Source organism: Alligator mississippiensis, chromosome 2, assembly GCF_030867095.1.
Source record: "Alligator mississippiensis isolate rAllMis1 chromosome 2, rAllMis1, whole genome shotgun sequence".
Taxonomy (NCBI): domain Eukaryota; kingdom Metazoa; phylum Chordata; order Crocodylia; family Alligatoridae; genus Alligator; species Alligator mississippiensis.
The window spans coordinates 10,118,886-10,133,374 of NC_081825.1; the positions used below are offsets into that span (position 1 = coordinate 10,118,886).

At 41.6% G+C, this 14,489-nt stretch overlaps 1 protein-coding gene across 9 annotated transcripts in view; it reads left to right on the forward strand.

Annotated features, from left to right (window-relative positions):
* Positions 1 to 14,489, forward strand: part of CTNNA2 (catenin alpha 2) — an 884,847-nt gene that overhangs the window by 686,203 nt on the left and 184,155 nt on the right. For 7 of the 9 annotated variants that reach the window (XM_059721437.1, XM_059721436.1, XM_059721434.1 and 4 more), the window contains one exon: positions 5,324 to 5,404. In XM_059721437.1, the coding sequence (XP_059577420.1) occupies positions 5,324 to 5,404 (81 nt within the window). Of the gene's footprint in view, positions 1 to 4,967; positions 5,041 to 5,095; positions 5,214 to 5,323; positions 5,405 to 14,489 lie in introns of those variants that run through there. The other 2 variants (XM_059721442.1, XM_059721441.1) reach the window with 2 other exon arrangements.

The window sequence follows — 14,489 nt, forward strand, 5'->3', positions numbered from 1 at the left end:
GCTTCTATATACAACTTCATAAAGGAAAATGAGGACAGTTCCTTCAGTGCTTTTATTTCAAGCTCTTTCTGTTCGTTAACTGTAGAAACTGGTGGTTTTTGTCTTCGAACATCGTAGGACAGTCACTGCAGCCAGTTTAGTGCTCGTCCAAACTAACATCCAGTAGCATAAAGAGGGTTGGGTGACCAGGGTACCAGACCCAGGCACACACTCAGTTGGGGTAGTGGCAGGGAGCTCAATAACCACTGCCACAGCTAGCCTGACCACTGCTGCCCAGGGTGTTACAAGGCTGCTTCCTTCATGCCTTTTTGTGCATACATTACTATCTACTATATGCTGGTATCCATTACCACAATATCTAAGCACCTCCTGTAATAAAAAGAACTATGTGAAGATTCAAAAAGGGTTTTTTTTCTGAATTTAAGTTCATAGGAAAGGAGGGCTGGAAGGGACCATACAAAGTCATCCAGTTTAGCCCTTTTCTCAAAGCAGGGTCACCCCTGACTAAACCGTCCCAGTCTGTCTAACCTGGGCTTGAAAATTTCCAGTCTGTGGATGGCAATTCCACAAACTTCTCTAGGTGGCTTGTTCCAATGCTTAACCACCTTCATAGTCAGAAAGCTCTTCCGAACCTCCAGCCTAAATTTCCTCTTTGAATATTCACATTTTGTATGTAATGTTATGCGAAACCAAGAGAAGAATTCTTCTGTAATTCTTCTGATGAGCCTCATTTCTCAAGCCTGATAGTTTGAAATAATCTACAGTCATCAGGTCTTTGTGTTGAATGGCCTGGAGCCCGTTCCTCTTCATCATATCTCCCTTGTCTAGGGTTGCAGAAGACCTTCTGTAAAAGCCTAACAAGGTGCTCAGGCTGGCCAGGGCGGGGGGGGGGGAGGGGGGCTTCACTCCTGAGCTGGTGTGGAGCAGGAATGGTCTCAAAAGCTGTGAAAATATTTTTAAGGAGAGCATTTGGTTTAGTTATTACTATATTCTCATGAATAGCTTATTAAAAAAGACATTTTTCAAAACATAAATATTACTTAAGGTTAGAAGACCACAGTTTAATGTAGGGTTGAATTTTTTACTATATGGTCCCCTTCTTTAATAGTGTATTGTTTCTGAGTATTTGTTGGATTGTCTATGCTAAGTAAGTGGCAGCACTATATTAGCCTAGATCTGGTTCTGTGGCCATTTGACTTTTTACTTACAATTTTTTCTTAATTTATGGAGCAAGAGATTTATTTTTCTTTTTATTTATTTATTTTTATTTATTTATAATCTCCTTTATGGCTCAAGAAATATTTCTGACTATTCTTGAGAGGAAAAATACTGAATATAACCAGAGGGCCGCATACTTCATTGCGTATGTAGGCCAAGCTGTATGTGTTGTTCAGCTTTTAAGTGCAAGTGGCTTTTCAGACTTATGGACCATTTGAGAAGGTATCTGGAGGGCAAAGGATCTTAGATTGGCTATGCCAGGAAAATGATAATGTAGCTGTGCAGACTGAGGCTCTGACAGTAATGGAAAACCCGTCTTCAGCTAGTAGGCTCCACAGAAGCAAAACTATAGAAACCCATTGACAGTGGCCCATCCTAGTAGGCTAGGAAGAAATCAGGCAGGGAGGGAAATCTGAAGATTTGGGTAGGAGTAACATTGACTTTCATGCTGGTGTGAAAAATCTCATCTTGGAAAAACACTATGTAAAGAGTTAAACTTGTATTAATGGATGCCATGTACCTGAGACTGTTAAAATTGATGGGAATGTTCCCCCAGTTACTTCCATCCCTTCCTCCTCCTTACAAAGGTCTCCATGCTGGTAACTCTGTGTACCCTCCTTTTTTTTCCCTACCTCCACAGAGGTTCTTTGCACCCTCCTTTCCTTTCACCCCCATGCCTGTGTTTTTCCCACTCCAAAATTATCTTTCTTTCCCTTGGACTAAAAAGGATAAATAGAGAAATTAAATAGGATCTCACTTTGCACAGCTAAAACCTTCGAAGTATCTATTTCCTTCTATCCCTTCCAGGAAAAGTCTCCCATGGACCAATTTTGAAATATAAGAGTATTTAAAGACTTTTAACTTATAAATAAACTTTAATAAACATATTTTCAGCAGAAAACAGATGGCATTTGAAAGAGCTGCCCGAAGCTATATGACATCATATGCCATATTATTTATTTTTCAATAATAATGTCTATTAAATGTGTTCCTCTTCCCTTTTTGAAATTGCTCAGTGAAGGGGCTTTTATAGCCATTTGCAAATGTAAAAAAGTAATGCCTGCTTTAGAAGTCGTGTTTTGATATTATGATGATGTATGTTGAGGCTGAATACCGCACAGAAATACTCTGTGTGAGCAGGCATATTAGACATCAGAACACTTTCTAAAGAGACATACAACACTGAACGATAAAGGACCTGGGCTAACTGCAAAAAGGGTCTTCATAGATTACCTTCAGAGAATTCCCAGCTTCCTATTTAGAGCAGCTTTATGGCCCTTGTAATGGGTGTCTATTTTAAGTATTTGATCCTTGATCCTCTATGTCAATGATGAATAAAAAATGAACATGCCCTGCTCAGAACTAGCCCAGCAATGTTCATCACTTGCTTTGTTTGACTATTATAAAGATTCTTCCCTATGTGGCTTTAAATTCTATTTGTTTGCTTCTTACTTACAGTTTGCTAATATTCAGTGTAATTTGAATTTTGCAGAGGCTCTTTTTACATAATAATGTGGTATTAACCTTGCCCCAGCAATTCATGCATTAAAACATTTCATATGGTCAGGCTCCTGCTTTCATTCTGTGAGCAGAACTTAACCATATAGTGTCTGGGTGAAGGCTAAGAAAATCCTAAACAGCGTTCCATAAGCAGTTGCTTGAAAAAAGAAAGGAAAGAGTCATTGAACATGAATGTCACTAAGATCCCCTGTAACATGCTAATTGCAGCATAAATGGCAAGGGTATTACTCACACATCCAACTGAAAGTGCCATAAAATGGCAAACCAGCCATAAAAATGTTTTGTGTATAATGGCTGGTTTGTATGGTGCCTTAAACTGAACATTTTGCAGGTCTGATCTTGGGATGGATAATTAGCTCTAGTTCTGGGACTGCACCGGAGTCTCAAACTGCTGTGGTCCTGGGGCCAGAGCCAACAATCAGCTGATTGTCAGTCCTGGCCCCGGACCTGAAGGCACCCAGCTTTCACTTGCCAATACAAGGGGAGCCTGAGATTATGGTCATGCTCCCAGCTTCCCTCCAGCACTGGAAAGTAGAAAGGACACAACAGGGATCTGATCCCTGGCTGACTTTCCTTTTCCTTGGTGGGTCATGTCATTCCATGGTGATCTAGTTGGGGATGGTCTTGCTTTGAGCAGGGTGTTGGACTAGATGTGACCTCCTGAGATCTCTTCCAACCCTAATTTTCTATGATCCCAAAATTGTGCTTCCTGCCATGAACCTGTGGTATGTTTGGAGGCACAATTTTAGGATTGAGGATCAGATTCTATGACCCCTTTAAGTGAACATGTGCCAGGGGTGTATGAATCATCAAGGGTCTATGGATCATCAATGCAAACATCTCACAATACCTTTAAGAAAGTAATTGTTTTTTTTCCCTGATAGTATGCCTTTGCATTCTCACTTACGCTAGTAATCTGGTGATATGTTGGTGTGTTATCTACATCTCATTTGACAATCCCTATTCCCACATTCTGGATTTATTTTGGTCCCTGCATAAATGGCTCATTGTATTGTCACACACAGTTTGAGAAAATATAGACTGACTATGCACAAATACAACAGCTGTTTTGGGGCTCTCACACAGGGAAATGAGGATATCCCAGATCTTAAAGCTTGAGCTGTTATAGCTTGAGCCAAAGAGCTAAGCTTCTGTGAATTGGGGGCTATATGAATTCATGTGCTCAATGGAGCCCTTATAGGTGTAGTACACATACCCTAATAGGTAACACAGACTTACCCTGCTGTAACATAGCAAGTTTTTTCTGACCCCAGTCTCCTGCACAGGCATAGACTATTCACTTCATTTGCTTAATAATTTATTCTTTTTCAAATCCAAAGAGTAAAATTGTATTCAATTTTAGTTCTAAGGGCATTTGGTGTTTCAGTGTTTGAGCTCCTCGACTGAATAAATTGGGAAGGATTTACAAATTCCTAAGTGTTCATAAACACATCGAGCCATATATCATAATTAAAATCATGCACAGCAATACAATTCATGCCTTCGTTCAGATAAATGATTAAATCAGAAGATTAGGAAAAGGGTCAGTCTCCAAAGTGGCCATGTAAAGCTGATATCACAGTGCTTTGTATCTGAGAGATCATTATAGAAAGTCTAGGCGTAAAGAACCTTTAAAAGTGATTTTTTCACGAGACCTCAGAAACATGCTCTCAGGCTCTATTGGAAGTACAGAATCATTGATAATCATATGCAAGCAATAGATCTAAATATGCATATTTCAAAACACAATTGGTAAAAGAAATAGGATTGTAAAGAAGGGCTGAAGAGAGTCTTGATAAAAAACTATTGAACAAATTCTGATACAATAAGAAATTTAACAGATCTTTAGAGAGGCCGTCTTCTCTTAAAAGAAAGCTAAGGCAGCTGACAGAACCACTTAAAGCATTTCATACCTTGCAACCTTAAACCATGTCATTCCCTCTTCCCCCTCCATTGGCTCTGAACTGCAACCCCCTCCCTCCCTATTTTTTTTCCCAAATTTCATTGAGGATCTTTGCTTTGAGACTTTCTGCAGGAGAAAGTGTTTTAAGTGGAAGTCTCTTTTATACTGCACCTAATGCCTGCCAATATGATTCTTGTTACAGATTAAAAACCATTTTCCTTCTGTCCTCAAGCTGTTTTGCTGCTTATTATCATGTTTAACATACCCAGTGCCTGGCAGGACAGAGATTAGAAATTCTTAATATTCATTTTATAGCGTGAGGTCTTGCCAGAATTTTGGAGCGTGGACTATATAGGACGTGAACATAATGTATCAGAGCAAAAGTTCTGAACAATCCAGTAAGCCACCCTAATATCCCTTTTATCCTTTTATAATTTATTTTAAAATAATATGCTGTACTCAGCAGTGTCCCGTTAATAACGTGGTTGAAAACTTACATTGAATAGAAACCTCGATTTTTTTTTTTTTTTTTTGCCATGATGGATGCAAACAATATAGAAAGAGATTTGTTGTATGTATATGTGCATTTAATGAATCCTTCTTTTCATATCTTTGCTCTGTTTTAAAACCGGTATATTTGGACTATTTCTTTTCTAACTCTAGTTATGTATTTTTTAATAGACTGGGAGGAAGGAGAAGGGAGACCCACTGAACATTGCCATTGACAAGATGACCAAAAAGACAAGAGACCTACGACGGCAGGTATGCTGTGTTCATCCTAATGCAGGTCAAGTAAACAGTTGCACTTCATGCTCACAGTGTCATTGGTAGAATTATAAATATGCACAATCTGATTGAGATGTGTTACTACGTTGTAATTAACAGCAGCCAAAATGATTAACTGAGGCACATAGCCTGAATTATCTAGTGTTCCTTGGTTCTGAGATGGTGGAAAAATACACTAGGATATAGTTATCTACAACCAAAGGCCTCCATACCTGCAAACACCGACATGTGTTTATTTTAGCTCATATGGACAGTGGCATTGAAGTAAATGAAACTCATCATCTGATTTAATTTACCGTATTCTATCAAATTTATATAGCTTTGAATTTAACATGCATCCAAATTTTCTGACATTCAATTTCAGAAACTAATAAAGCACCACGCAAAGACATTTTCAAGGATCTATTTTTTCCCCCTTTTAACTCAAACTTAAGACACAGGTTGTATTTAGAATATTTTATTTAAAAAACTGCATTATACTGAAAGGAATACAGTAGCACATGTGTTGGCTTTTGAAGATCTCAGTTCTGTGACAGTGTGTGGCTAGAATACTGTCAAAGTGGACAAACCAGCAAATCAGAAAATAGTTCTGGCCATAATATGCAAATATACACATCTATCTATGTATTAGTTCCCAGTAGAAGTAACGTGGCTTTTAGATATGCTGGGCAGCCAGAGTTATATGCAGATGTTAGTGCTCATTTCCTGTGAAATTCAGGTCTTTATTTTAGATACTTAACTTCTGACAAGCAATTTTGAAAATATTGGTTTCAATGCAGGTTGTTATCCTTTAATAATAAAAATATTGCAGTGGACCACAGGTAACATGAGTCATCATCGTGAGTTTTGCAAACAAGCTAATGTTACCTATATTGCTAAAATAATGAGAGCAGAAAGATGCTGGGCTCCAAATTTGAGGGACCCCAAGCTGCCAGAGTGGGGTTCATGCTTTGGCCTTGTACAGACATTCACTTTCTCCTGGGAGATGTACTGCTCTCCCAGGAGAAACCATGAGTGTACAGATGTTCAGGCTTTTTCCTAGGGTAAAAACGGTCACTGCAGGAAAAAAAAAATAACCTGGGAACAACCAGCCTTGAATCAGTTCCAGGAGAATTTCTCCTGGGAGGATGAATGTCTGCACATGTGCCTTCTCTCAAAAGAGAACATAGTCCTCCAGCATGCCTTCCCTCCTCCATAGGAAGCCAGTGTGTTCTTTAGTGGACTCTGCTATACCAGTAGTGAGCAGAACACATTCTCTTTACAGTTTCCATGTAGTGCTTCTTGGAAACACAAGCTGACCATGGGCAGTCTGGGTCAGCTAAGCAAGGCTGCCCTATGCACTGCTGCCGTCTGTCATCAGGCAGACTAAGGGAGCCAGCAGAGCACCCTGAGGTGTGTGCACAGCCCCACCGGCTGCAGTGCCAGCACTGCAAGCTGTCCATTCTTCAGAGCTTCTGCATTCCAGTGTCAGTACATATAGCTCTGGGTAAATTTCTCTACCAGGGAAACAAACCTGGGAGAATTCTCCCAAATTATTTGCATGTGTGTATATAGGCTATGCGTTGCCTCCTACACTGTTTTCCTTGCTTGACAGAAGTTTCAGGTCAGTATGAGTTGTTCTTCTGTATGTAGCTCCCAGTAGCTGCTATATTGTCCTGGGTCAAGTTCCATTCCCAGACCTACCTGACTCTGTAAAAATGGCACTTACTGGTCACATCTAGTCTGTGTATATATTCAGCCTCATGTATGCTGCCTTTAATCCCAAAAATGGTCTAGAACTATTTGCAAAAGAAATGTAAAACACACATGCAAACATTTATAGGGTTGGATCCAAAGTCTGTAATATTTTCATGGGCGTTTTATTGTTTTTAGTCCTGAAGAGTTCATTGCTTATTTGGATTTTGGCATCAGCCAACACCCCTAGTGAAAGTCAGGGCTGTACAGATACATGGGACAATAGCATCTGCATCCCTAAGAGTTTATATGTCAATTATACGCCACCACTTCCAACAGTGAATTCTGTTTCATCTTGTGCATCATCAATGGACTGTGTATCAATCTCCAGTTCAGTGCATTGAACTAAACCTTTTTTTAATCAATGGTGTATCAGGGGAGTCACTGTGAAAATAATTTGATTCCAGATTTGATAGGATTTGTCCCGTAGATACTTTATGATGGGCAATGAGATTCAAGGAGAAATGAACCAATTGAGACTAGATAGCTGGCAGTTTGCCATCCTTTACTTGTGAACAGCTAACTTTAGAAGTGGACACTCTTTTGAGAGGGAGAGAGAGAGAGAAAGAGAGAGCAAACATGGAAGCCCATAATGCCATTTTTAGAGAATTGATTTTTAAAACAATATGACATGCAAACTTCTTGCCCATGTACTCCTCAAGCTCATTGTTGCTGCCATAAACTGGGCAGTCTACAAAATGCATTTGTAACCAGGAATGAGAAGGGTTATCTTCCATCTGGCAGACAGGCTGCCTTCCTAAGCTTCACTGATCTTTCTTTTTCTTCAGATTGCACTGCTCAGTTCTGCCTTTTATTTCAATTGCACAAAGGAGCACATGCAGGCATGCAAAGTGGTTGTGGTTAGGGCATATGGCACAAAAAAAATCCATCTCATGATTTATAGCAGTATTAGTTTTGCCTTTTTGATGGAATTACATATTTATAACCGTCACTTAGGATCTCTTGTGTATTTGCTAAGTATTATGGAGATCTAATAATGGACCTTCAGATCTACTGTCAGTCAGATGAATATCAAATCAACTCAGTGTGAATGAGTGCATGGATGCATGCACGTCAGATCAGCCCACTGCTTGCTGCTACCACTGACTTTGGCTTGAACTATTTGGGAAACGTGCAGTGTTCACAGGCTGATAACACATCATGCCAATTGGCAGGCTTTATTTTTTATTTTATTTTTTTTTTGCTCTCGCCTGCACATCATCCTAAAAGAACAAAAATAAAACAAAAAACAGAAAAAACCCCAAACAACACAAAACTCCAGCATCAAAACCAAAAAATCCTTCACGGTGTGCTACAGAAGGCAATAACAATCACAGCAGCAGGGTGTTCTCTGCTGCCAGTTATTTTGTTTGTATGTTTTATCTAGTTAGAAAAAAAAATACTAACACTATAGTTTAAATACTACAAGTAATCACAAAACAGCATGGGCGTGCGGTCATTAAAACATTGCAACTTGGTAGTGACATTGAAGCAAAGATAAGCAGGAAGGACACACCAAAGAATTTGGCTTATACAAAGCCTGGATGCACAGTGAAGCCCAACATGGTCTATAGATCATTTGGAGTCAGGTTAGTAGTATGCCAGCTGTTCTGGTGTCACTACCACTGGTGTCCCACCTGTTACTGCTGCTGCCTCCTGTCACCGCTATCAGAGTCTCTGTCCCACAGATGCTGTTCCACTCTATCAGTTTGTATCAGACAGGCCACTTCTCTTTGAGTTCCAGTAACCAACCCACTAATTTCCACCATGAAGGACTAAATAGAAGATCTGATGTCTTTACTGATATTAGTATTAGCACCATAGTCTATCAGCAATGTTCTGCTTAGTACATGTAAAATACAGGACTCTTCCTACATGTTTTCTCTCTCAATATGTATAGGGTGACCATAATAATTTTAGGGAAGTCCAGGATGAGAGGGGCACCCCACATATATGTGCACCCAAGCTGTTTGTGTGGCTGAGGGCAGGGCTGGAAAAGCTGTCAAAATATGCTGGGGAGTGTGCTGTCTTTGTCATCAGAGCTGGCACTGTGGGCTGGGACCAGGGGTGGGGTGCCAGCCACGCTGGGGGTGCTGTGTGGGTTCTGTCTGCCCCACACTGACTGACAGTTCTGGCCCTGTCCTGGCATCTGTGGCTGCATCCTGGCCAGGTGCCCCCAGGCTGGGCTGGGTCAGGCTAGCCTCATTGCAACCCTCATCAGAGGAGCCCAACCTGGCCTAGCTGTGCCCTGCCCTAACCAGGGAGGAGGGGTGCAAGACTGGGGCTGGCTGCGTCCACCCAGCCCAGGGGTGCACAGCCAGGAAGCAGCTGCAGGTGACACAGCTGTAAGTCGGTGCAGAGCAGAGAGAGCCCACACAATGCTCCCAGACTGGCCAGCACCCCCAGCCCAGTCAGCACCCTGCCTGTACCCCCAGCCTACAGCCCTGGCAGCTCCCAGGAGCGGAGCCAGATGGGACAGTGTGGCACATGCATTCATACAGCCCCGAACCCACAGCTCCAAGGCTCACAAAAATCCAGGAAATGTGCTTAAATTTTCTCCAATAGCTAGGATACTGACACAGCCTATAAAATCTGGGACTGTCCTCGCCAATCTGGGACATATGGTCACCCTACTTATCTGCCAGTTCTGATGGTACACACTCCTAAAGAAGTGGAAACATTTTCCTTAGTGATGTTCAATCTGTGGCTTGAGAGGCACTGACATACAAATTTTTCAGGATACTAACCTACCCTGATGGCTGTGTGTAGACAAAATGAGAGGCGTGTATACACGACACTTTAAAGCAGGCTGAATGCTTTTGCACTGCTTTAATGGTGGCAGTGTTTGCATGCCTCAGCGGCATATTGCGCATTAATTCCAGCCGATGTAGAAAATTCAGTGGTGCAATGCACCTTATATAACTTACAGTGCAACAAATTAAAACTTATTTTAGTTTGCTGCCCCTACAGCAACGAAGTGAAGCACCAGGCTCCATGCAGCAATGTGGCTCTGTAAGAAGCTGTGCAGGCAGCCTGGCAGCATCCTGGGAAAGCAGGCTCCACCCAAGAAAAGTGGTGAGCCTGATCTCCCCACATCCCCCCGGAGCCTGCCTGCCTGAGCTGCACGGGGGCCTGGTGCTTCCCCCTGCAGCTGCAGTACGCCCCGGGACCACCCAAGCCGGGTGACTGCGGGCAGGTGCCGCCTGAGGGTGAGGGGGGGTGTGCCTCTGCCACGGAGGGAAGCACCAGCACCCCCCCACAGTCCAGGGACCGCTCCAAGCCAGAAGCTTGCCATCCCCTCCCCACTGGAGAGGTAGGTAAGTCAGCGAGATGTGCGCATGACACAGGGGTTTAATGAGCTCTAAATTGAAACAGTGTTTTTTTAAAACCCACAGCTTCAATTCAGGGCCCTCATTTCATCTACACAGGCTCTATGATACTTGTAGATTCAAATTAAAATCATGGACTATAATTGCCAAGAGTAAAGCCAGTAGGAAAAAGTTTGATGGACCCATTTCCTATTAAACAATGTCATTCCATCAGGATTTTAAAAGCTTCACAAAATTATGTTGATGTCTCTAAAATTTCATTAAAAAAATACTTTAAAAAATTCAGTCAATGTTGATTGGTCCCATTTTGACATTTTTTTGCAATGATATGTTTCAGTATTTTTTATTGAGAAGACTTATGTATTTTTACTTTATATTATCTGTTAGAAATGCAATATAAAACTAAAACTAAAATAAAACATTTCCGTTTTGTTCAAATGAAAAGTTTTTATCTATCCTAAATATTTTTTTCCAGAATTTCCTTTCATGGAAATTCCAGGTTTAATTTTTCAGTCTGCATTTAAAAAAAAAAATGGAAATCTTGCATTCTTTCACAGACTAAATAAACCTTTTTGTGCTCCACAGAGGTTTAGTTGATAAGATTTTGTTGTGAAAAATAAATAAATAAATAGAAATAGGAATTGTGACTTCCCACATTAAGAATAGCTAAGTTTATAATTTCAGTTTTTAATCTCTTTAGTCTACAAGAAAACCGCCAATTAGGTTTCTGTTCTTCTTTCTTTTATTTTTTGTAAGTTAATAATTTCTGTAATAAGTCAAAGCAATGTTGCTGTTATCTACCCCTCATATGCAATATCATTTCTTTCTTTCTTTTTTTTTTTTTTTTGGCTAACCAACAGTTGTTTAGTGACCCATAAGAAATTAGCTATTGGCTTACATCCAGTTCCTACTGGGAAGGTATCCACAAACAAATAAAATTCACCATTACAAATGGGATTGCTTTGATTTCTTATTGGTAGTTTCAGCAGAGAAGTCTATAATTGAATAGACATTGTTGTTACTAATGGTCTTATTTTCAATTGGAAAACACAACTGTTAATTAGGATTTGGTGCTTAATCATCAGTATCGGGGGGGGGGGGGTTCATTCTTTCCAAGTTCTAAGCATAAAGATGACACAATGAGAATCAAGGTTTATTGCAGTGCAAGAAAAGTATATGGGATTGGATTATCAGACATTTTTTCCTGTCTCCTTTTGTGGTATTGAGCAAATCTGTTAAGCAGTGCTTTCATTTCCATCTGTAAAGATAACGACATTTCCTTTTCCCTACATGTATTTACATTGTAATATCTTTTCTGCAGCTTCCTTCTTATTACACATATGTCCTGTCCTTATCACACTGGGACCCTGGTCTTGGCTGGAGTCCATAGTCACTACTATAATAGAAATGAATACCCAGGACTTGTAGACCTAGGGCTGGGGGCTGGCAGGCTTATTATAGTTGCAACCTGTACTTGCCATGTTACAGCACCATCAAAGGATAGATGTGATTTCTCTGGAGGGAAAGCAATGCCATCTGCTGTCCCCACCACATCCTGGTGCTGCTGCTGCTGTTGCATCTTCTATGAAAATGGCTTTTCCAGCAAATTTTTCAAGCCCCTTGGCAACCATCTAGTGATTATGGGAGTAGGATATTGAGGTCTGGAAGCTGTTAGTTATGAACTGGCATAAAAGCAGCAGTTATAAGAAGGTCATCTAGTACTTAGATGAGGCAGGACTATGATTCAGAAGCTGTAGCCATGACTGAGCAGCCCTCTTCAGGATCCACTCTGCTCACCCAGCATAAGGAAGGGACAGAAAAGGGGAGGGGGCTAGAAAAGGTGCCCTCAACATAGCCTGTCTACCTTCTTCCTGACTGAATAACTGCATCCGGTGGGGTCACCTTTACTGCGGTTGAAATCAGTGAAGAGACGCAATCAATTTAGGGACCTGGAACATGTGGACCTTCATGGACAATCCTAATAGTGAGTAGCCTGAGGGCCGCACTCTTGTTGATGACAGTGTTCTTAACTGCATCCCACACCACCCAGTCAGATACAATCTTGGAATCCCTCCAACCCTTGACTAGGTGAGGAAAGCCACCAAGCAGATCAAGGAAACAAGGCATCTGGAACTGATGGAATCCCCACTGAAATCTTCAAGCAAGGAGGGAGAGGAGCTCACATCACAGCTCCATGTCTGCATCTAAAGGACTTGGAATGATGAGGAAATCCAAGATGACCTCGGGGGCACCATGATTGTGACAATCTTCAAGAAAGAAGACAAGTCCAACTGTGGAAATTACAGAGGGATCGCCTTGCTGTCCACCACAGGAAAGATTGTTGTGAGAACCTCCTGAACTTTCTCCTTCCACTTGCTAAAGAGCTCTTTCTGGAATCCCAGTGTGAGCTTAGCTCATCAAGAGACATAACTGACATGATCTTCACAGATCACCAGCTGCAGGAAAAATGTTAGAAACAACATAAACCTCTCTACATAGACTTCTTTAAGCCTTCAAATCTGTCAGCTGAGAAGCATTGTGGAGGATCCTTCTGAAGTATGGCTGCACACTGAAATTCATCACCATTCTTTGCCTGCTTTGTGATGGTATGCCAGTGATGGTTCTCAGTAATGGATCTATCACAAGTCCCTTTGAGGGTAAGATAGGAGTGAAGCAAGGCTGAATCATTGCTCCAACACTCTTTTCTCAATATTTCTTGCCATGATGTTACATCTAACCATGAACGAGCTTTCAGTCAAAGTCAAGCTAAACTACCAAATGGATGGTATGCTGTTTAATCTCTGCTGACTCCAAGCCAAAACCGAGACCACCCCAACCTCAATCATCGAGCTCCAGTACACTCCAGTAATGATGCTGTAATTTGTGCTCACTTAGAAGCAGACTTTCAGGTGATCATCAACGTCCTTAGTAAGGGATACAAGAAAATGGGACTGATGCTTAAACATTCAGAAGACTGAGGTCCTCCATGAACAAGCTCATAATGAGCAGTCCCCAGCTGTGGTATTTCAGATTCACAGTGAGACTCTAGAGAACACTGAGTATTTCCTCAGAAGCCATCTTTTGCAGAAGGCTAACATTGACAAAGAAATCCAGCATCATCTCAAATGTGCAAGTGCAGCCTTTAAACACTTGAACAAACAGGTGTTCCAGGATTGTGACATCATATCCAAAACCAAGCTCATGCTTGCACATGCCCCAATTGGCACAGAGTCTGTCAATCCTGGATCAGCCATGTCAGTGATATTCAGATCCACAGATAAGACATTTATGGAAGACAGCCATCCTTAACTATGAGGGATCGCTGACAATGATAAATAAATAATGTCCCTTTTCCCAGGACATGATCTTGAAATAGGTAGTGGAATGCTTTTTATTGCCCTCTTAATCTGCTCTTAAGATGAAACTTAGGGTGCAGACAGAAGTACAGCCCCCTGTGCTAACTCATGGCACTTCAGAGAAAGTGCCATGAGTTGAACCAATCCTCCTGACCCAGCATAAGTAATGAAAAAGCTCTGGTGTCATATGGTGTGTACCCAAGCCCTTAGGCTTTCTTGCAGGTGGCATATCTAATCAGCTTTCCTTGTCAACATTTGAAAAGTTGAAATCAGCCTAATATGTTCTTTCATTTTCTTGCAATCAAGATGTTAGCTGTTGGGTGGAGAGGATGGGGGATTGAGCTCCAATTTGTACCTCATCCAGAGAGCTCTGAAGGTGTCTCTGCAGCCTCTTCCCCTAGTCCTGTGATCCCTTCTCCTGGTTTCCTGGTGCTGTCTCAGCATGGGAGGGGGAGAAGGAAAGGGAGCGAGGTCCATTCTGGTGTTTCCCCAGTCTGCGCTGGAATGGAGAGGGGTGTGGATAGGAGCCTCCCACCTGGGACGGCCTCCACTCCACTCACCCCACCCCGTAGCACTGGCTGAGCAACCCCCAGAATGAGTTCCCTCCACTTCTTTCCCACCCCTCTCATCCTGAAAACAGCA